This window comes from Cyprinus carpio, chromosome B16 (assembly GCF_018340385.1).
Source record: "Cyprinus carpio isolate SPL01 chromosome B16, ASM1834038v1, whole genome shotgun sequence".
Classification (NCBI taxonomy): domain Eukaryota; kingdom Metazoa; phylum Chordata; class Actinopteri; order Cypriniformes; family Cyprinidae; genus Cyprinus; species Cyprinus carpio.
Genome location: NC_056612.1, coordinates 16,644,281 through 16,667,239, shown reverse-complemented (window position 1 = coordinate 16,667,239; position 22,959 = coordinate 16,644,281). Strand labels below are relative to the sequence as shown.

General features: G+C 36.6%; 2 protein-coding genes across 3 annotated transcripts; one reads left to right on the top strand and one right to left on the bottom strand.

Annotated features, from left to right (window-relative positions):
- The first annotated feature begins 487 nt into the window (after nt 1-487).
- On the top strand, nt 488-14,543 carry abcb4 (ATP-binding cassette, sub-family B (MDR/TAP), member 4). Its single transcript, XM_042741117.1, has 28 exons — nt 488-646; nt 1,211-1,357; nt 1,676-1,739; nt 2,176-2,344; nt 2,449-2,500; nt 2,592-2,783; nt 2,868-3,039; nt 3,652-3,776; nt 4,086-4,257; nt 4,463-4,576; nt 5,820-5,930; nt 6,024-6,149; nt 6,235-6,438; nt 6,539-6,709; nt 6,876-7,037; nt 7,599-7,760; nt 7,929-8,072; nt 8,182-8,286; nt 9,297-9,374; nt 9,485-9,568; nt 9,866-10,069; nt 10,163-10,263; nt 10,369-10,509; nt 11,320-11,476; nt 11,785-11,982; nt 12,606-12,812; nt 13,229-13,375; nt 13,640-14,543. The coding sequence occupies exons 2-28, from the start codon at nt 1,296-1,298 to the stop codon at nt 13,835-13,837; spliced, it is 3,822 nt and encodes a 1,273-aa protein (XP_042597051.1). The 5' UTR covers nt 488-646; nt 1,211-1,295; the 3' UTR covers nt 13,838-14,543.
- Nucleotides 14,544-15,078: 535 nt separating this feature from the next.
- Nucleotides 15,079-22,711, bottom strand: crot (carnitine O-octanoyltransferase). 2 transcript variants are annotated; one of them, XM_042741119.1, is made up of 17 exons: nt 22,539-22,711; nt 22,105-22,393; nt 21,391-21,515; nt 21,097-21,278; nt 20,805-20,929; nt 20,612-20,720; nt 19,892-19,985; nt 19,607-19,732; nt 19,384-19,485; nt 19,167-19,250; nt 18,978-19,085; nt 18,739-18,869; nt 18,528-18,651; nt 17,594-17,672; nt 17,417-17,510; nt 17,216-17,335; nt 15,079-16,498 (listed from the first exon to the last, which is right to left on the bottom strand). In XM_042741119.1, the coding sequence occupies exons 2-17, from the start codon at nt 22,217-22,219 to the stop codon at nt 16,378-16,380; spliced, it is 1,839 nt and encodes a 612-aa protein (XP_042597053.1). In that variant the 5' UTR covers nt 22,220-22,393; nt 22,539-22,711; the 3' UTR covers nt 15,079-16,377. The 2 variants fall into 2 exon arrangements, with proteins under 2 accessions (XP_042597053.1, XP_042597052.1); XM_042741118.1 differs by having other exon boundaries at nt 22,105-22,238; nt 22,539-22,710.
- Nucleotides 22,712-22,959: the final 248 nt, after the last annotated feature.

Here is a 22,959-nt window from a genome sequence, read left to right as displayed (position 1 = left end):
TAGAACAAAGTAAATGAATGACTTTTTACACATGTGCGATGTGTAAAATAATGTGGCACTGTAACAAGGTTTTGGAGGCTATATTTAAATATGTTCATTTTTGGTAATTAAAATAAATAGTATAATGTATTAGATCTTAGATTAGTTCGACATGTAAAAGTAATGGCATTATGATTTTTAATTGTCATTGTATAATCGAAAAGATCAATACTGCTGACGTATAGGACAGCCCAAAATCCCCATTTGAGGAGGGGGGTGGGTTACAGTACAGACGTGTTTAAAACTAACTAGGTTAATTTTTTAGAATAGTTTATAAAACAAATATATCTCACAACAACAAATGTGCTTCTAATATTTAAGAAGAATAAAAATAAGTGCACAGACCAAGTGCACCGTATTCGTGGAATGTGCCATGGCCAAATTTGGTAAACATAATCTCAGACATCCATCTTAAACACCTTTCGATCATTAAAGTGGCCAACATCACATTGTGGGAGGGCAATCATGACACATGAACGTTGTAAATGATGTAAGCAGCAGTAAAGTCACGGCTGTGTGCGCGCGCTCTGGCAGTAGATCCTCTGCGCTCCTGCGGCGCAGCAGTCAGTGTGCTGGGACAGCGGGGCGGGACGACAGCATCTGAGCAGTATGTATCATTCAATAAACTCCTCATATCCACAAATTTAGCCGTCATTTTCGGTCACTTTAGTGATTTTAAACTATATTTTACCTGTGGTGTCGCCACTGTCATAGAAAATATTCAACGAAATTACTCAATTTAAAAGCTTCCCTTGTGTATAACGCGTACTAATGACATTCCAAAAAAATGTATGAATTTAACTTTGGTTTTTGGACGGAAATTCTGATACCACGTCTTTAAGGGTGGGTAAACGTTATTGATTGCGGCAGTATTTAAAGCTACAGGATTCACTCCAAACTGACAAGTTCGTCAACACTCACCGGCTTTAAACGTTTATTAAAAGCGCAGATTTTTCAATGTGGAACCCGACAGATTTAATAAATTTACTACTCTGAATACTTTGAAGCACCTTGAAGTTATCATTTAAGCGAAATGTTTACGTGGTAGAATGGAATTCTCTGTGAATGCTAGCAGGTTAGATCAGTGTTTATTCTGTAAACTCAAAATGTCACAAGGTTTTTGGTGACTGTGATTGCACGGTGTGTTATATTGTATTCTTATATAACACAGCACAAAGCCACCTGCCCCATCAAGACCATTAACTCCATATTAACACCTACTATCAGACTATCAGCATCGAAGATAAACAGCAAACATGGGCAAGAAGGACAAACTGAATATATCAAATGGCAAAAAAGAGGAGAATGGAGATGTAAGGTAAATGACTTTACTGTTATAAAGCAAGGTTGGTTTGATTTTTTTTTTGATATTTGTTTTTTCTAAATAATTTTGTTTGATCTGTATTTATGGTTTATGGTTCATGTCCTGGGATAATATATTCATGTCACGACATATTTAGATAATTTATTTTATAGTCAACAAGGATAACTGTGTAACTGTACATGATTAAAAATATTTGCATTTATTTTATTATTATTTTAGATTATTTATTTGTTTATTTATTGATTTTTTTTTTCTTTTATGTTTTCATTTTTCAAACTTAACTGTGATTTTTTTTTTTTTTTTTTTTTTCAGTGGTGAGAAAAATGGCAAGGAAGAGGAGAAAGAAAAGGTGGAGATGGTGGGACCATTTGAAGTAGTGAGTGAAATATTAAATATATTATTAGTATTTGTAGTACTGTTATCATTTATGATTTGTGAAAATTGTATGTACTAAAACATTTTAAATAAAGAAACTTTTTATTTTAAATATTTTTAAATACTTTAGCAATGCTATTAAAATAACCCTAAATTAAAAATGGATGTGGTAAAGAAGTAATTTTGTTGATTGAAATTTCATGGATTATTTTCACTAAAATGCCTTAAGACTAAATCCCTTGAACAATCTTGGCATTGATTGCAGGTTTTACTATGTATCCTTAAATGCTCACATCATGGTATTGTCTTTCTGAGGATGATCACACTGCTGTTTATTTTATTTTTAAGAGTCTATAAAAATATCAATATCAGTAAAAATAGATATCAAAAATGCTTTAAGACTAACTTATTCTCAAAGAAGTGTGTCCGTGTGTCAGTTTCGCTATGCAGATGGTGTCGACATTTTTCTGATGCTGGTTGGCACAGTCATGTCCATAGCTAATGGGGCAGTACTTCCTCTCATGGTTATTGTATTTGGAGGCATGACAAACAGCTTTGTGGATGATACAATAGCAGAGAATTTAAAGAACATCACCCTTTCACCCAGTGAGTGTATAATTTGTATCCCTCATCAATCTACTATTGTTTCACAGGGAAATCTGTGAGGGTTTCTCAAAACTAACAATAACATATGTTCTTTTCATCTCTAGACTTCACCTTCCCACAGTCCAGTAATGAGACTTTAGGAGAGCAGATGACAAGGTTAGACCACTGTGCTTTGCACTGGAACACTGTAATTTTCTTTCACGTTTTAATGTAATTTAAAAATCTTTCTCTTGTTCCTCCTTCTCAGGCATGCTATATACTACAGCATCATGGGATTTGTAGTTTTGTTTGCCGCATATATGCAGGTGGCCTTTTGGACTCTTGCCGCAGGACGTCAGGTGAAGAAACTTAGAAAGAGATTCTTTCACTCAATCATGAAACAGGAGATCGGCTGGTTTGATGTCAATGAGACAGGACAGCTCAACACACGCCTCACAGAGTATGAAGTGCACTCATTTATCTACATATTATGCACAAAGTGACACACACCTACATCACACTCTTTTTTTTTTCTTCTCTGCAGTGATGTCTACAAAATAAATGAAGGCATTGGGGATAAGCTTGGCATGCTGCTTCAGAATCTGACCACCTTTATAACTGGCATCATCATTGGTTTTGCCCATGGCTGGAAGCTGACCCTCGTCATTCTCGCTGTTAGCCCTTTACTCGGGATCTCAGCTGCTATCATCGCAAAGGTGGGATAAAAAAGAATATGAAGAGAGTGTTTGAATGTTTTTACATCTATAGTAAGCTCCTGACTCACATAGTGCCCCTCAACAGCCCTATTTTAGTTTATTATTGTGGTTTTATTACTGTATGCATTTCTGCCTAGCTGTAAAAGAGAATAAAATAACATAAATGATCAACAAGGACAAATACAGAGATATTATAGCTGTAAGTTGAAGAAAAAAAAAAAGAAAGAAAGTATTCTGCAAGGATGCATTAAATTGATCAGAAGTGACACTACAGACATTTATAATATCATAAAGTATTGCTATTTTAAATAAAAGCTGTTCTTTGGGACTTTCTATTCATCAAATAAATCCTGAAAAAAATATCAGTTTTTACAAAAAGATTAGGCAGCAGGACTGTTTTCAACATTGATAATGCTTATTACAATGATAACTGTAGGATCATGAGACTCTGGAGTAATGGCTGCTGAAAATTCAGCTTTGCCATCTTTGTAAATTTCAAATTGTTAAATTGATTTTTTTCTTTATCTTTGATTAAATAAATGCAGTCTTGGTGAGTATGGGAGATTTCTTTTGATGCAGTGAAAAAGCAACATTACATCCCTGCCTCATTAGGTGATGACATCATTCACATCGAGGGAACAGACGGCCTACGCCAAGGCTGGAGCAGTGGCTGAGGAAGTGCTGTCATCCATCAGAACTGTCTTTGCCTTTGGTGGACAGAAGAAAGAGATACTGAGGTGTGTTTGAATGTCATCCTGTTTCTCAAAGAACGTCAGCACTGTTTCTTAGTGGAAGTCAGATGATGACATGCATGTTTTGGGAGAGTGATAAACCACCTGACCTTTCTATGACCTAAACCTAAACCTGTTCACATGCCAAACCAAGACTAGACACCTTTGAAGGAGACAACTCGGGTTTTAGAGTTGTCTATTTGTTGTCCCATAATGTGAATAGAAGGAACTTGGGGAAGAGGGTGTGGAATCAGTTTGATCATCATATTTTTGCATCAAGGATAATAAATGACTTTTTTTTTCTGTTTTTCAAAGGTATCACAAAAACTTAGAGGATGCCAAGAACGTTGGCATAAGGAAGGCAGTCACTGTGAACATTGCTATGGGCTTCACATTCTTCATGATTTATATGTCCTATGCACTGGCCTTTTGGTATGGCAGCACTCTTATCCTGGCTGGAGAATACAATATCGGCATACTTTTAACAGTGAGTCACAGCAGCGTTATTACAAAACCTCACAAATCTCTGTGGTCTTCTGAAACCCAGAGTCACATTGGTCATGCTTTAAATATTGTAGGATTATTACATCATAAATAGCAAGTGGTCATGTTTTCTTCATGGGAACTTAAAGCAGACTGATAAATAAGCATGAGATTGCCTCATGAGTGCATTTTCTGTTCCTCTATTTTAGGTTTTCTTTTCAGTCCTGATTGGAGCTTTCGGCATAGGTCAAACGTCTCCTAACATCCAGTCCTTCTCTAGTGCAAGAGGGGCTGCCCACAAAGTTTTCCACATCATTGATCATGTGAGTGAACTCATTGTTAGCTAATCATTAATGCTTTCTGGATATTACATTACATAATTGTTGGAAGAAAAAACAACTGTCCCCAATGCAGAAGAAGATCCATAATGTAATTGCTTCCTGGGATGCTAGACAGGATATTAGTATTTTATTAAAAAGTTAAAAATGCCTTAAAACCGTAAAATCTGACTCTGACCATTCGTCCCATGTAAACTAACTAAACACTTAGTTCCCATTTTCTGTGATTTGTTTTTGGAATCATATCTTTTATTCAGATTCAGATGGAGTTTTCCTATAATAATTGTCACAACACAATATATGCATGTCTTTTAGAAGGCTGCACGCCAAGAATATAACTAATTAACCTCTTAACTGTTACCCATCCCCTCAGAAGTTTACTTCACTATATTACAAATAAATCCTAATCTAACCATGACAAACTATAAATCATTGGAAATGTCTTCTAAGACTAATAAATAGATAATTTACCACTGTTTTTTTTTTTTGCTACAAATTATATAGGAACAATATTATATTTTTTTTTGTGAAGAGTGTGTATCAAAAATCTACATCATAACAGGACTTCTGACTTTTGTCACAAAAAGTCCTTTTTCATTGCCTTTTTTCCTATCATGCTTTAGAAATCATCATAAATGATATATCAATTGAAAGTTTAAAACCTCAAAATTCAAAATCGGACACTGCATTACTGTGGAAATGGTACATTAAAAAATGTATTATAACAATTCAAATTTGGATACACTTTCCACATTTAAACATTAGCAGAGCAGCAAAACTGTTTGATTTGTAACTTCTGTTCGGTGTTCCAAGAAGGGCCAGCCTGAACAATTCAAACACACACACAGGACTAAACTTTGTCTTTATTTAGACTCAGATGTTCAAGTGTAAACAAACATCACACACACAGTGAGCAGACAGCGGCTTTGAGATAAAATCCACGGACAAAAATGTGCGCAAAAATAATCCAGAGCCAAGCTGCAAAACTTCCCCTCATTGTGTTAGCACCGTGAAAAATGGCCTGGTCTCAGGATCAGAGGAGCTTCCCTACTGAGATCCAATGAATAGAAGACCACAGGGAACCATTTTTCACTGGTGGAGAGCAATTAGTGTGATATTGACGTCTATTAGTCTGAATGAGGTTTGAACTTACCTCTATCCCTCACTGGAACGGAATTTGTATTTAAAATAACACATTTCTCTCATAATCCTTTTTTTCCACCAACAGGAACCCAAAATCAACAGTTTCTCTGAGGAAGGCTACAAACTTGATGTTGTAAAAGGAAACATAGAGTTCAAAAACATTCACTTCACATACCCCTCACGACAGGATGTGAAAGTAGGACCATCAAACAATTAAATAAAAACCTGTGGATCAAAATAACTTTACAGAATGAAAAGACTCCAGCTATGGCTCTGTTTTGGCTTGTAGGTTCTGAATGGCTTGAATCTTAAAGTCATGAGTGGGCAGACCATTGCTTTGGTGGGCAGCAGTGGGTGTGGAAAAAGCACAACGATCCAGCTCCTACAACGCTTCTATGACCCACAGGAAGGAACGGTTAGTACAAAGAGAGGCTGAGAATCTCCTTGACCTTCCTGTTCTTTATCCCAACTTTCAAGTTTCTTTTCCTCTAACCCCTCAGGTGACTATAGATGGCCATGATATTCGCTCTCTGAACGTGCGAGGTTTGAGAGAACTGATTGGTGTAGTAAGCCAGGAGCCAGTGCTGTTTGCCACAACCATCTCAGAAAACATCCGCTATGGCCGAGAAGATGTCACCCAGGAGGAGATCGAGCAGGCCGCACGTGAAGCCAATGCCTACGACTTCATCATGAAGCTCCCAGATGTACATCATTTTACATAATTTTACTTTTAAGTGAATTTGATCAATCAGATTAAAAAGATTGATCAGGGAGGCTCTGACCAATATCTCTGGTCATTTTCAGAAATTTGAGACTTTAGTTGGAGAGAGGGGCACCCAGATGAGTGGTGGACAAAAGCAGCGCATTGCTATTGCAAGAGCGCTTGTGCGCAACCCAAAAATCCTACTTCTTGATGAGGCTACGTCTGCTCTGGATGCAGAGAGTGAAACTATTGTGCAAGCAGCGTTAGATAAGGTAACAAAAAATTGTGGTCTGGAAAAACACTGTAAATATTGTGTGTGTGTGTGGTTAGGTATGGTATGGATGAATTGAGTGAAATGTGTGTAAATGTGTGTGTGCACTGTAAATATTGTGTGTGTGTGTGTGTGTATATTTATCAAATTTTTATACATCTGTATAGGTCAGGCTGGGCAGAACTACCATTATAGTGGCTCACCGGCTGTCTACTATTCGAAATGCTGATGTCATTGCTGGATTCCAGAATGGTGAAATTGTAGAACTGGGCACACATGACGAACTGATGGAGAGAAAAGGAATCTACCAGTCTCTTGTTACTATGCAGGTTAGAAACCCACAGTGCAATACATACACACACACACACACACACAAGCTCTGTATGCAACTGTGGCACATTGCTGTTAAAAACATGAAAGGTCATCAGAGCCTATTGTCTTGTGGGTAGTGCACTGACATATGAAGGAGCTGCTCTTGGTTGAGTTCGAGTTTGAGTCCCAATCAAGGACTTTTCCTGGTCCTATTCCCCTCTTAATTGTTTTCATTCTCTCATTTTCCTGTCTTGTCCATTAAAGGTGAAAATAGCCCTGTGAAATGGCTTTGACATAACAGTAATTTGTAGCAACTAGAAGTTGTAATGTAGTTTATCCATCTGGATTTGACTGGATCGTTTGAAGCTGAAACGTTATCATTTAAGTCTAGTGGTATTGGTCCTGCCTGCTTTGGTTAGCAGCAGAAAAGAAAAGTTTCGGAGGCAAGCAAGTTGTTATATTTTGCTGAAAGATTATCAAGTTAAATATTTATTTCGCATGCTCGGATATACTGTGCGTGATAACAAAGGGAAAATGAATTCTGTGGTCTATTATGAGTTTCCTGGTTTGAATCACAGATGTTTAAGAGCACAGAGGACACAGAGGAGGGCAAAGAGGAGATGACTATGGATGAAAAGAGTCCCTCAGTCAGCTCTCTGAATGATCGCGCACTCTTCAGACAGAAATCAAGAAGTGGCTCAGAAAAAGATCAGCAGGATGAAGAGAAACAGACAGAGGAGGTAAGAGACCAAGTGTAGACAACAATGAGTGTCATGTTTTCTTTCCTTAAAAAGGAACTTAAAGGCTTGATACGTTATCTGCATAGAAATTGCATTTTATGATTAGATATTTTGTTTGAAATTTTTTTACATAGTTCTTTTTCTATTTGTTCTCTCTCTTGTTTGTAGGAGAATGCTCCAAACATCTCCTTCCTGACAGTCCTGAAACTGAATCAACCGGAATGGCCGTATATGGTGGTTGGAGTTTTATGTGCCACCATAAACGGAGGCTTGCAGCCTGCCTTTGCTGTCATTTTCTCTAAAATCATTGCTGTATGTTGTACATGAAAATAAAATATTAATAATGATTGCCATTATTGACAGTCAGCAACATTTTTCCTCATACGTTTATTTCCCTGTCTCCTCATTTCTTCTTGTCTAGGTGTTTGCTGAGATAGATCAGGATCTTGTACGAAAGAGGACTGAGCTCTACTCTCTGCTGTTTGCTGGCATTGGGGTTGTGTCCTTTTTCACTTTGTTCTTTCAGGTTTGTTTTTTTGTTACAGCATCAATGTTCAAACACAGAAAATATAAACTGCCTTGAATGCTAAACAAAAATTGTAGAACTTAACTATATATGAAAATAAACTACTTAGGTCCCATCTTGATACACATTCAGTTCAAAAGTGTAGTCAGAGATGGAGAAGTATGGTTTTATAGATTAAAGGTGTTCATGTGAGGTGCATCCTGTACATTGAGTGGTGGTAAAAAGTTCATATGATCTTTCTTATCTGAAAGCTGATGACTGTTGTGAAATACCACTTTGTAAACACCAATGAATAGCAGACAGATCTATGAATTATTTGCCTAGTCAAACTAAACCTGCTAAGATGGAACAATAGGTTCCAGATGAATAGAAAAAGAGAAAATATATTTAAATGTTAATTCCAAAATTTATTATAAAATTACATATACTTTGAAATAAATGTTACAAAAGATTTATATTTCAATTTAAATGTTGTTCTTTCTTTTCTTTCTGTTCACCAAAGAATACTGAAAAACTATCAGTTTCCATAAAAATATTAAACAGCTGTTTTGATAATAAGCAGTGTACCTTGAGTACCAAACCAGCATATTAGAATGATTTCTGAAGGATCATGTGACTCTGAAGACTGGAGTAATGATGCTGAAAATTCAGCTTTGCCACTACTAAAATAAAATTAAAAAATTAAAAATATATTAAAATAGAATATAAGTTATTGTAAATACTATTTTACTGTGTTTTTGATAAAATAAATGCAGCCTTGGTGAGCAAGAGACTTTTCAAAGACCTTCCCATCAGTTATGAAAGCCCTTTTATGGATTTTGTGGGGAAAAAAACTGTGCTTCATCAAATAAAAATAAAAAAATACTATTATAAAGTTCAGAAGATATTAAACGCATTGTATTAGTCAAACCACATGACAATTTTTAAAAACCTTTTGAAGAAACAATGTTATGTCTTTGTCAAAAAAGCCTCATTTTGGTGTATTTTTCACAGTTTATAATTTCTTTTAGGGTTTCTGTTTTGGAAAAGCTGGTGAGATTCTGACCATGCGACTGAGGTTTAAAGCCTTTAATGCTATGATGAGACAGGTGAGACGATAACTTGCATAAACCAATCATCTCAAGATTTCCCCCAAAGAAGCTTTTTATGGATGTCTGCTGATGTAGAGTAGTACGACACCTGTCTGTGTGTATTTTAGGACCTGAGCTGGTATGATAATACTAAGAACAGTGTGGGTGCGCTGACCACCAGACTGGCTGCAGATACAGCTCAAGTGCAGGGTGTAAGTCCTATTTCCTATTCCACCACAGAGAGTAACACATTGTCCCAAGCTCCTAAATTGATACCCATGTACAGTAACAAAGTAGCTCATCACTAATGGCACTAAGACTCTCTATTTCCTATGTACAGTATTTTTTAAGCTCCATTTGATTTCAGCTTAGTCTGCTTTATTAACGTCAAACACTATATATTTGTATTACAAATGTAGTACAGATTAAATACTATTTAAATGACATTTTGTTTATCATTTTAACACAGTAGCTCATCACAAATGGCACACTGACTTTATTTCCAACAGGCAACTGGTGTAAGATTGGCAACACTGGCACAGAATGTGGCCAACTTGGGCACCGCCATTATCATCTCATTTGTGTACGGCTGGCAGTTGACCCTCCTCATTCTCTCCATTGTGCCAATCATGGCTGTGGCTGGAGCCATCCAGATGAAGTTACTGGCAGGACATGCTCTAAAAGACAAGAAGGAGCTTGAGCAAGCTGGGAAGGTGAACATTTATACTTATACTTTAATGCAGCATTAATTAAATCACTTGTCGTAAATGAATACCTTGTCTGCAATGTTTTTTTTTCCCATTCAGATTGCAACTGAAGCTATTGAGAATATCCGTACTGTGGTTTCATTGACCAGGGAGAGCAAGTTTGAGACTCTGTATGAGGAAAACTTAGTTGTGCCCTACGAGTATGTTTAAATCGACTAATAGTAATTATGTTATATATCTATTAGGATTCAAAATGAGCTTGATAATTGATGATAAGATAATTGATGTTTGTCTGATTTCTTTAGAAACGCTAAGAAAAAAGCACATGTTTTCGGCCTGACTTTCTCCTTCTCTCAAGCGATGATCTATTTTGCCTATGCTGGCTGTTTCAAGTTCGGCTCTTGGCTCATTGAACAAAAGCTGATGACCTTCGAGGGTGTCTTTCTGTAAGTGACTCAATACATGTCTGACTCTCTCACAGCAGACTAAGGAATATGGGAGCCACGTTGTCACAGGTAGTTCAAATGCGTAAAAATTAAACAGAAGTGAGTGAAGTCAAGTAGTAGAGACACACACCACTACAGTGCAGGGGTTAAGTGGGAGTGGATTGGGAGGTACAAAGTCTGCTGGTTTCTACAGTATCCGTTAATAATTACAGAAGAAAAAGTGAGTCAGAATAAACTATCCAGATGAGCAGTGAATGTAGATATTCTCTTAGATAACACAGAAACAAGGCTTGTGATTCATTACATTTACAGATAGAAGATTCAAGAGGATCCATGTTGTCTAACAAGTGGGATTTTTATAACAATGTGATAATTAAAACTCTTAATAGCTAATTAAATAGCGGTGTTTACCCATAGGCCCAGAGTCAAATAAAAATTATGAAGCGGGCTACACATAGATATACACACGTGGTCAGAATTGTTGGGACCCTTGGTAAAAATAAATCTGCATTTTTAATCCTTTTGATCTTTTATTTTAGAAAATCACAAAAACCGAACCTGTCATTGGAGTATAAGAATTTAGTTTAGAATTTAATTAGTTTTAGTGTGTATATATATATATATATATATATATATATATATATATATATATATATATATATATATATATATATTTATATTTATTTATTTATTATTATTATTTATTTTTCTTTTCAGTTAATGTTCTTTTGTGTCAAGTAACGACAGAGTTTTTTATGGTTTTAGTTTATGTTAATAACCCTGGGTGATATATCTGTTTGTGTCTTTCAGTGTGATCTCAGCTGTGGTGTATGGAGCAATGGCTGTTGGAGAGGCAAACTCATTCACTCCAAACTACGCCAAGGCCAAGATGGCTGCTTCTCATGTCCTGATGCTCATCAACAGAGTCCCAGCCATTGACAATGCTTCAGAGGATGGAGACAAGCCGGTATTCCTTTCACACATGCACTTGAACACCAGAATACAGAGTATGCCCAATACGCAATAAAAAGTTTTCTAATTGTAGTGAGTCTTAATTCTAGGCAAGATCTTCTTAGATGCATGTCATGAAATTAATCATTTACCACTTCTGCTGTTCTATCCTAATCTGATAAGACTCAGGCAGAGCTGGACTCTGCCCACCAGAAATATCCTGTGCCATTCAATGTGTCCATCAAGAGACAAATATATTGCCACGATGACACTAGTATACACAAATGTGCTCTGATGTACTACTATTTCCTGTGATCTTTGTAGGATAAATTTGAAGGGAATGTGAGTTTTGAAGATGTGCAATTTAACTACCCATCCCGGCCGGATGTACCAGTCCTGCAGGGTCTCAGGCTCCGGGTGAAGAAGGGGCAAACTCTCGCTCTGGTGGGCAGTAGTGGCTGTGGCAAGAGCACCACCATCCAATTACTGGAGAGATTTTATGACCCTCAGCAGGGCAAAGTGGTAGGAGAACACACATACAGTGAGCTTTTTTTAGCATATATTATATAATAACTTTTATTGACATTTTAATGATTTTCCCATGGGTATCTAATTGACTAAATAGTCTCAGTCGCTGATCACTCATCCAACTCAGCAAGATGTCATTCACGCACATACGTACACTTTGATTCAGTACACAACAGCCATGGAAGTCAAATCTTATTACCTTTCTCAAAGGTCAATGATAAGGTATCTTAAGGCAGGCCAAAAATCAAGAAAACCTGGGTATGCACATCAAAGGATGCTTCTCTTTCACCTGCATACTTTAGGTCCTTGACCTTCATGACTCAGACCATAACACAGACCTGTTTACAAGCTATTAACCTTCGTTTCATGTGATCTGATCTGATCACAAGTGGACAGTGCTAAACAATCTAACAGTCTAAACAGGATTAAACCACATTCACAGTTTCAAAAAACAACAACAAAAAGCTTTATTATAGCAAAATAATATTTAGCCATCAGGGCCAAAAGCAAGATACTGTACCTGTTACAGAAATTTGAATTGTATAATAAAGAAGCATTGAGATGCATTTTACCAGTAATAAAATGTAGTTTTGGTAAAAGTTACCCTTTATTAACAGATGATGGATGACAATGACACAAAGCAACTGAACATCCACTGGCTGCGCTCGCAAATTGGCATCGTTTCCCAGGAGCCTGTGCTGTTTGACTGCAGCCTGGCAGAGAACATCGCATACGGAGACAACAGCAGAAAAGTCAGCCAGCAGGAGATCGAAGAGGCTGCTAAGGCTGCTAACATTCATTCCTTTATAAATGGGCTGCCTCAGGTACAGTGCAACCATTATCCACATTTACACCCCATTCAAAAGTCTTTTTTTAAAAATACATTTATTCAGCAAAGACACCTTAAATTGATCATAAGTGAAAGTAAAGATATTTTTATGTCACAAAATATTTCTATTTCAAATATAGCAAATGTTCTTTTGAAACCTAAAAATATAGTATCAACCCAAAACAGTAGTGTACATTAGAAACAAAAAGCAATAAAATAAGCAATATATATATGTATATGTGAATATGTATGTGTGTATGTGAATGGTGTATGTGTGTGTGTGTGTATATATATATATATATATATATATATATATATATATATATATATATATGTATATATATATATATATATATATATATAAAATGACTGTCTACAAATTTACGAAATAATATTGTCTTTTGGTTGCAGCAATACCAGACACAAGCAGGTGATAAAGGTACACAGCTGTCAGGAGGGCAGAAGCAGCGTATTGCTATAGCGAGGGCCATCCTCCGCAACCCCAAACTCTTGCTGCTAGATGAAGCCACATCTGCTCTGGACACTGAGAGTGAGAAGGTAAGGTCACAGTTCAAACAACAGCAGAATACACTTGTCATACACAGTTCAGTTATATATTATAGCCAAACTCATATCTATCACGGTGGTTTCAATGAGTCTGTGAAAAAGAATTGACTTTGGTTATGCGTTCATACATATAGTATTCAAGCTGCTTCTGGATTCTCAAGACAATTGAGAGTAGCGCCTGATAGAAAATAGTGAAGAGACTGTATTTCTTTTACTCAACTTCCCTTGTCTCTCTTGTCTCTGTCCTGTGAGTAGATAGTGCAGGATGCTCTGGATAAGGCACGCGAGGGCCGCACTTGTATCATCGTAGCCCACCGGCTGTCCACCATCCAGAACGCAGACCGTATAGCTGTGGTCCAAAACGGGGTCGTGGTGGAGCAGGGCACACATCAGCAGCTCCTCAGCCAGCAGGGGGCGTACTACACCCTTGTCACCTCTCAGATGAGTCACTGATGGTCAAGAGCAGCAGCACACATGCAGATTCTAGAAAAAATTACATAGAAATGCTCTCCTGTGCTTGCAGGCCTGTATTTCATTTTAGGAGCCATTGCTACAGGAAGCCGGGAAAATAGTAAGGATGTGGACATTTGTGTCCAAGTGTAATGTTAGCGGAGCAGAGGTCTGACTAAGCATTTTGTAACTGTCAGTGCCTTGTCGTTTTTTGCTTTTCAGTTTTAAGATGTAACATTAATCCAAAGCAGAGCTTTCTTGTTGCTGATTTAATTGTATTAAACAACAAAAAAAGGTATTTCTATTAACTGTTCTACCAAGCACTACCATATTCTGATTTCCTGATCACACACTTTGTACATGCAGAAGGCAGAATATTTCAAATGGGATTGTCTTTGAATAATAATGTACAGTAATTTATATATACATAAATAATTGGTCCATTTGTGCCTATACCAAAAATGTTGCCTTGCTTTCTCGTTAGTGAAGACAGTTATTGTTCTTCAGGTGACAAGATGACCAAAGAGTTTGTATTATGATAAGTGACTACATGATAGTGTTCTCTGTGTGTGGTGCCTTGATATTTATCAGACTAACATAAGGCTGGTTTATTTGGTCTTGTTATGGCATTGTTTCATTGTATCGCACATACTGTAAAAGTCTACTGTAAAAAAAAAAAAGTTTAGAATAAAGATTTCATTTTTCATTAGCCTAATTTTTTATTTCATATTCTACAGTACATTGAAGTCATAAAAGTAGATAGTAGACTTTAAAATTCAAAAAGTGTAGTTATTTTGATTATTTTTTGCACTTGAAATGCATGGTGCATTTCCTCTGAAATGTAAGACAGGCACTATTCTATTCATCAGGAGTTGATTGGAGGCAGATCTGAATGTCAGCTTGCAGTTGATTGCAAGGAAATGCGGACAAAATGATTGAAGTATAGCATAAATCATGAGAGAGAGGCCTGCCATTTCACCCTCAGATCTGCAAAATAATTTAAAAAAACATGATTGATTCATTCATTCGCAATAAGATCAACAACATGCATTTAGAAAAATAACTTGGCTGAGTTTTCCTTTCATGCCGATTAAATTTACAAATTAGTCATGTTTACAAACCTAAATCACATTCACAGCTGGTTTACTGTCACAGTGTAAGGATGCCATATGCCAAGCTATATACTGATTACGATTTAATAATTCACTCGCCTTGCCATAAAATGAAAATATTTCACCAAGACACTGGTTTAAAGATTTACTGCACTTACACAAATGTAAAACAAAGTTCACAGCTGTGCTTTGACACTGAGACACTTATGAATCGAGGTCTAAATTACGGGTTATTTCCAAAAACATAACTGTATTTGAATTAAACAAGCATTTAGATTTGAGAGCTGTAATCACTGTAATATATATTTACAATCAACACACATTTCAGAGATGCCAGTCTCAAGACTGCAATGATCGAAAACAATCAGGCATGTTTGAGGCCATAAATGATAAAGCAAGTGGACAAATAAAATTCTTACACAAATACATGGATTATTCACGCCATATGAATACTCAGTGGCAATGTTTACAATATCTTTTATAGGTAATGGCGACAAGCAAACTTGTGTTCTTGGTAAATTTGTGGGCAATTCACATTCAAATCTACCAAATTTGCCATTCAAAATAACAGGAAAAGATTTAAGGTCCTATGATGAAGGGAGCAGCCTGTAATATCTGAACCAATTGATATTTCAGGAACCTTTATTCAGTGTTTCCCAATGTCTAGGAAGGCAGTGCAAATTAAATCTACACTTGTTAACAAACAGTAAAATTATTTTACATAAGCATGTACATCTACAATATAAAAACATTCATTTATATCCTATTGGTTCAAAAAGATTCTAGTGCAATAAGCCTTAAAGCCACATGATAGTAGAAATTTTTCAAATTAAGAAAATAAAGAGGAATTATATATTTGCATTATACTTGCACTGTTGCATTGATTTGTGCATTAACAGTAAATCTATTGTGTATTTGTGCAAGAAGTGAATAACAGGTCAAGATGAACTTCCACACTTGATGAAGTTCATCTAAAATTCTATTGTTTAATGTCTCTCTCTAGTGGACTTCAGATGCATGAGCATCCTGTGACTTCACAGGTCTACAGTTAACAGGAAGCAATACTGCTACTGTAGCAAAAACTGTAGGTTAAAAATCATGCAGCCCCTCAGAGGAGGATTTTCTGAATGAAGTGATTTGGAAATTGACTAAATTAAGGCACGTGAGAGTTTAAAGCACCTGCTGAACTAAATCCAGATTCTTTCTGAAAATCAACACCTTAATGTCTGGTAAACAAATGTCACATTTCTTCACAATTCTACTCTATCTAATGTATATATATATGACCGAACAAGAGAGCATATAAACCGTTTTAAATTCACAGCATGGTAGATCTGTCTAAAGGCAAGGTCATGTCTGAGACATCAGCCCTTTTGCTCCTGTCCTATGGCATAACTAAAGCAGTGAGGTTACTTCCCAGAATGCTCTGCTTCACAGCTGGGACTGGGTGGTGAGGTGCATGATGTCATGTAAAGAGGTGCAGAGGTTCTGAAACAGGGTTTCAGCATCTGTCTCTGGGTTGGACTTCCAAGCGGTGCAGGACACAACAATTCTGAAAATAAACAATATATTAAATATAGAATTTTATTAAATTAGATCAATATAACAAATTTTAATAACATGCCAGAAGAAATTATAATACACTACTGGTCAAACGTTTAGAATAAATAATGTTTTAAAAAGAATTTTGAATTTTTATGCGCACAAAGGCTGAATTAATTTGATCAAAAATGCAGTAATATTGTGAAATATTATTAACATTTAAAATAATTTTCTAATTAAATAGATTTAAAATGTACTTTATTGCTGTGATAGCAAAGCTGAATTTTCAGCTGTCATATGCTGATTTAGTGCTCACTTATTATAATTTATTATTGGTGCTCAATTATTAATAATGGTTCTTATTATCAATGGTGAAAATAGTTTTTGCTGCTTTATATTTCTGTGGAAACCATGATGACCATTACCATTTTTTCAGGATTTTATTTTTTATTTTTTGGATAGAAAGTTCAAAAGAGCAGCATTTATTTGAAATGGAAATGTTTTGTAACATTATATTGTTTACTGCTACTGTTACCAGTTTTTTGTTATTAATTGAATGCATCCTTACTGAATAAAAGCATTAATTTTAATATTACCCCAAACTTTTGAATAGAATTCTAAAATATATTGTAATACAGTATATAAAATGCATATATAAAATATAATAATATTTTTAAAAAAAAAATATCCTTTTTTTTAAAAATGGCCTTAACTGATAAGAACCAACCTGTCATCACGTATGCGGTAGAAAAACCCATATCCGTGTGGCACCATGGGTGCGACTGCTCCCAGTACAGTGGTGTAGCCCACCAGACTAGTGGAAAGTACAAAACTCCCTCCTCCTCCACTGCAAATACAGAGGGGTTGCAGTAAACTTAAAATCAATACACTGGCAATGAACCATGGGAAGTAAAGTGTTGGGCCAGACCTCTTAGTATAGAGCGGATCCATGTAGAGTTCAGGCACAGGAAGACCCTCCTCCTTGGCAATCAGGTATAAGCCCAGGAGGTGTCTGTCAAAGCCTGTGCAAAGATCATTCAAATATTTGTCCCCTTCTTATTATTTATTACACAGTGTAAATATTATTACACTGACAAACACAAACCTTTCCCATCCTGTGCCTCTGCCATCAGTTTGTTATGTTTGCTAAAGGCTGCATTTAAAGCTTGTCTTTTCTCTTCAGTCTGTGTAAAAAAGACAAAAAATGTCAAGAACAGTGGTTCTCAACCAGGGGCCTCAACAAACTTCCAATGACCCAAAGCTGTTTAAATAAGAGAATTTGTTTTTTTTCAATGCACTAAAACAATTAATTATTTTATTCATCTACTCAATTGTTTTGTTTTTTTCTTTGAAGAACCAGTGTTCCCAAGCTCATTGAAAACCTGGATATATGAGGTATCCTAATTTTAAGTTCTGAAATATTTATTCAGATGGTAATTTTTTGTAAAAATATTTTCAAATATTAGCCAGTAAAAAGAAAAAAGATGCCAAATGAACAGATTCAGCTCTTGAAACTTCTGAAACTTGTTTTAATTTAAGTATAACTAGCAAATGTTATAGAGGAAACCAAAAATACAGTTCATTCCCAAAAATTACAATTCTACCTTGTCCTCCCAAAACCGTATGATTTTTCCATCATGAAACTCAAAAGGAAAAATTTAGCAAAATGTCCAGGCTGCTCCTTTCCAATTAAAGAAAGGGAATATAGAGGAGAAAAAAAAAAACATAAAAATGGTTACAGCTATATTCCAAAGATACCATACGACAATATGCTTTGTATGAGCACCAGACTGAAATTTACATCTTTATTTGCTAAAAACCTTTGCCACAATGCTGCAGACACCTTCACGCCACTGTAATATCGAGCACAAGCCATAACGTTATGATACTCTTATAGCAACCTGACAGCTCTGGTCCCCCATCTACTTTCACCGTAAGGTAAAGGATGGGTCATACAGGTTTGGAGGATGAGTAAATGATGACAGCATTTTAATTTTGGGCTGAACTAAACCTTAATTTATTACACATAAGGCACTCACAGTGGCTGTAGGGTTCAACATGGTTCTGCACCAGTGCTGGGCCTCCACAGTGCAGGGCCTCATGGTCTCTGTACGGCCGTGAAAGAAACGCCGTGTGGTGGCGGTCTCATAACAACTACCAGACCTGAGAATGACAGAGAGAAGGATGCCAGACTTAGCAAGGGCCGAAGTGGTTTGATTTTGCAGTCAGGAAGCTATCTGACACACTTACTTTCCGTGTAGCCTGTAGTATGCTAACTGCAGAGCCAGCTGTACAAAAGTGTCAGGGTGAAGCTTCCTCTTCTTAATGGCTGCTTTTCCAAATGAGGTGAAGGCATAGCTGACAAGCTGCAGGTCCTGAGACTGTAGATCGAGATGCTTTGAGATTAAAACTAAAAACCACGTCTGTTTGTATTAAAGCATTATGAGATTGTATAACAAAGACTGTGTGTGTGTGTGTGTGTTACTTACACTTTTGGTGTATTGTTCTTTAGCCAGGGCTATGTCTCTCTTCACCCGTTCATCCACAGTGAATATCAGCTCCTCCGGGACAGGCATCTCACGCACAACCTCTGAACCCTGGGAGCCACATAATGATTTCAACATGCACATTCACGCATATAAAATGACATACACAAATATACATTAATGCAGTCTTACCTTCCACACTCCACCACAGGCCCTCAATTTTTGATCTACGTAATATCCATTAGATACCAAAACCATGGCATCATATGGCGCATGCTTTAAAACAAACCATGATCAATTTACTGCATTCTTTCTGAATAAATGTATTCCTTCTTTTTAAATCATATTGATCCCAAATTTTTGAACAGAAAATTCTAAAAATGCTGCAATAATCAATGTTTGTATTTACATCACAGTTAGAAGCGAAGGTCCCATTAGAGAAGCAGATCAGATTGTAAGATTTATCACCCCAGCGGATCGTGGGGTCACCAGTTAATGCCAGGTGGGTCAACTATCAAAAGAGAGAGAGAAATCTTTGTAAAAATGGCTGAAAACAAAAACGTAATAGCATAAAAATACAGTATGTGAGTGACATTCTGTCCTCATACAAGTGTGCATGTATTGTGTTCAACCTGTGTGTAGTTTTCAGGGGTGGAATAGGGCTTGGCATCGTCCAGGGCGAGCACAAATAAAGAGCTCTGAATGGTCTCTAGTATGTTCTTATTCACAGGATCAATGGAGATCAGATATTCCCGAGCCTGAAGAGAATCTCATCATCATAACCATTCAATACACTATTAAACACAGATTTATAAACTGTCAGTGAAACTCTAGTGAAGGTCCTTTGTCCATCCTTTGCAGAATGTCAGGTGGAGTTAATTTGCATAATGCACTGTGATTGGTTGTGTGGCTCTTACCTTTGCCCAGCGCGTCCTTTCCTCATTGGTGAGAGCGCTCACTCCATCCCCCTCCGGCTCTCCATCACAGCATTCTTTAATGTAAGTCAGCTGCCTAAAGAACACAAGGGCTATGTGTGGAATATCATGCTGCTTTGCTGCAGTATATAGTATGCATACTGTGCACATTACATATAATACACTACCATCCAAAAGTTTTGGTCAGTAAGACATGTAAATGTTTTTGAAAGAAGTCTCTCATGCTTGACTAAACCTGTAACACTGTAAAAATACTATAATGTTTTTTTTTCTATTATAATATATGTTTAAAATAATTTCTGTGGATGCAAATTACTCCAGTCTCTCCAGAAATCTTTCTTATATGCTGATTTGGTGCTCGAGAAACATTTCTTTTTGTCAGTGTAGAATATGGAAAACATTTGGAGAACGATGCTAATTTACTTTAAACATTTTCATTTCCAGTATTTTAAAGAATTTAACATGTAACATGATGACAATAATGTAGCATACTACTACATGAAGTATTTATCATGCAATACTGTTTGGAATAATAGTAGGCAGTATTCAGTGAATACTCTGCAGTATTCAGTAAGTAGTATTCGGAACACAGCCAAGAACAATCAATGTCCATAATCACACAAAATAAAGACATATAGATTACACTGGATCAATAAAACCAACCCGCTGAATCACTGAGATCTAGGACGCTTGGCACTATACCTCAACAGCTCTGGGGGAGTGAGGATACGGCCATCACAGAGAGCATCAAATGTGAAGACCCTCCCACGACACATCACTATCATGTGAGAAGGGCAGGGTCCTTCGCTCTCTACAACACACAGAGATCACACATGCAGCATAAAGGAACATATGGATGCATTTATGCATGCAAACAAGAACACATATGCCTAACCTGTTTTGAAGAAGTTGAGGATGGTGTCTTTATTGACGCCAGGCACTTTGCAGGTGCAGAAGAGCATGCGGAATTGATCCATGTCAAAGGGCATCGCTCCTGCTTTATGAACAGCCAGCCTCTCTCTGATGAGTATCAGCAAATACAAACAAACAGCCATATTACGTACTTAATACATTACTAATGCAGATAACAACAAGCCATTCACAATCAGGAATAAACGGATATTAGACACTTTTGAAAGACATTTACTACACTGGCTGTTTCTTTGTGCACATAAGCGATCACTTACGTGCGGATAAGTTCCCAGTACTGGAGGGTGAACCACAAATTCAAGCTGGTCCTCTCCAGCTGTGTGCCATCACGTACAGGCCAGCAGTGCTCCACGTAGGCTGTAGGTCCTCCAAAATTCACATTGAGCTGAGAGGGGATGCGCACCTCTAGATACGCTGTGTCCAGCCACCAGTCCTCAAGCTGAAGAACAACAAACCAGAAATAATGTCTCTAAACTACACATGAAAATACTATTATTTATGAGTTAAGTGATTCATTAATCTGGCTCAAAAAGAAAAAAGTGGCCTACTACCCAGTTGCGCCTGCTCTTGGCTCTCTTCAGAAGCTTCTGATGTAGCTGTTGTCCAATGCCCTCCTCAAAGCGTTTCACAACGGCCACTGTGGCTCGAAACTCCTCATCAGATGCAAAGGGTTTTACTGGAGAAATAATAATAACAACAAATCAAATTCAATTCAAAATTTTTCCCTGAACATGTATTTTACTCATTGCCCTATAAAACAAACTGAATGTCTTTTCTATATATATTATTTAGTAATACTACCTTAATAATACCCAATAGAAATGGCAAGACATAAAGGTACAATTTATTTTATTTATTTTTAATATTAACATTTCAATTAATGTATTAATATTTTACTTTAATGCAACAACCTATCAGTGAATCATTCAATTAAATATTTTAGTTTAAAATGGGGCTTTGTGTTTTGTTCATGTTTGAGCAATAATCCATTAATAATATACCCTTTAAATTTAATTTAATTATATAGATTATATAGTTTTTAATAGAAGGACATACTGAAATAGACCGGTAGTGCCTGTATTTACTGTTTAAAATGTTATCATGAAATCAGTGCAGTCTGCACTTTGATTTATAGTCAACTTAAACTAAAAAAAGCAAAGTTTACTCCCAAATGTTCCCAGTTAAATGAAACAGGTTAATAACACATGAAAGAGTGAGCAGAATGCAGGTTTGTGCCGGGAGGCCTGTGTTGTCCTCTCTCTCACCTGCATGCAGGTATTTGTTGAGTGAGTCGTGTAGATCGGGCACAGGTAGAGCAGGGAGGCTGCTCTGGTACTGAAATGTCCGCTCCGCAGTGGACTCGAACACCTGGTTATCCATCACTACTGGACTAATTCAACTGAGAATCAAATCAGACGAATACTCAGAACGACCCAGTGGCAGCTTGTCTAATCGTAATGTATCAGATTACAAATACACTTCTGCACAACGTGTTTGTGTTTACTCCCCTAGAGGAGTGCCCTTGACGCAGTGACTTTCAGTGCAGGATTCACTCTGGATTAAAGTAATGCATAAATAAATTACTGAAATCACTTTATCATGCATATACAGAATCAAAAAAATCAAAACACTACATAAACATATGCAGGTTATGATGAAGACACATAATGTAAACAGAAACAATGTCGAAGTGACTAACCTCAGTGAGACAAAATCAATGCAGAAACAGAAACGGCTATAAACTGCACGGGTGAAACAGAGTCTTTACTGAAGAACCTCGCCGTGTACAGTCAGCGCCAGATCGGGAATCGCTGCCGGTTACCTTTGCCCTAATTACTGACCGTGAAGTTAAAAACAATAACATTGACTCGATCAAACATGGCTGCCTGCCTGAACAGATTTCAAAATATAGGTTCTGCCGCAGCGTCGGCGAGCAGTGAATGAATGAATTAAAAATGTTCTGTTCATTTGTAGACTAAATAAATATTTTCAGACATTTTTGAATGTTTTTCACTAACACAAAAAGCGCTGTTATTAATTCTTTTATAAATGTTTGTGGTTACAACAAAATCATTATGTTCTAAAACGTTTTGAAACTTACAGATTGATTGATTCATTCA

What these genes read in the sequence shown, in the direction of transcription:
- abcb4 (XM_042741117.1), top strand. Translation starts at nt 1,296, where the DNA reads ATGGGCAAGAAGGACAAACTGAATATATCAAATGGCAAAAAAGAGGAG. An exon ending in TTAGGAGAGCAGATGACAAG is followed by an intron (nt 2,501 to 2,591) that starts GTTAGACCACTG and finishes CCTCCTTCTCAG; the next exon opens with GCATGCTATATACTACAGCA. An exon ending in CAGAAGAAAGAGATACTGAG is followed by an intron (nt 3,777 to 4,085) that starts GTGTGTTTGAAT and finishes TGTTTTTCAAAG; the next exon opens with GTATCACAAAAACTTAGAGG.
- crot (XM_042741119.1), bottom strand. Translation starts at nt 22,219, where the DNA reads ATGGATAACCAGGTGTTCGAGTCCACTGCGGAGCGGACATTTCAGTAC. An exon ending in CCCCTGAAAACTACACACAG is followed by an intron (nt 19,486 to 19,606) that starts GTTGAACACAAT and finishes CTCTTTTGATAG; the next exon opens with TTGACCCACCTGGCATTAAC. An exon ending in TACCGCATACGTGATGACAG is followed by an intron (nt 16,499 to 17,215) that starts GTTGGTTCTTAT and finishes GTTTATTTTCAG; the next exon opens with AATTGTTGTGTCCTGCACCG.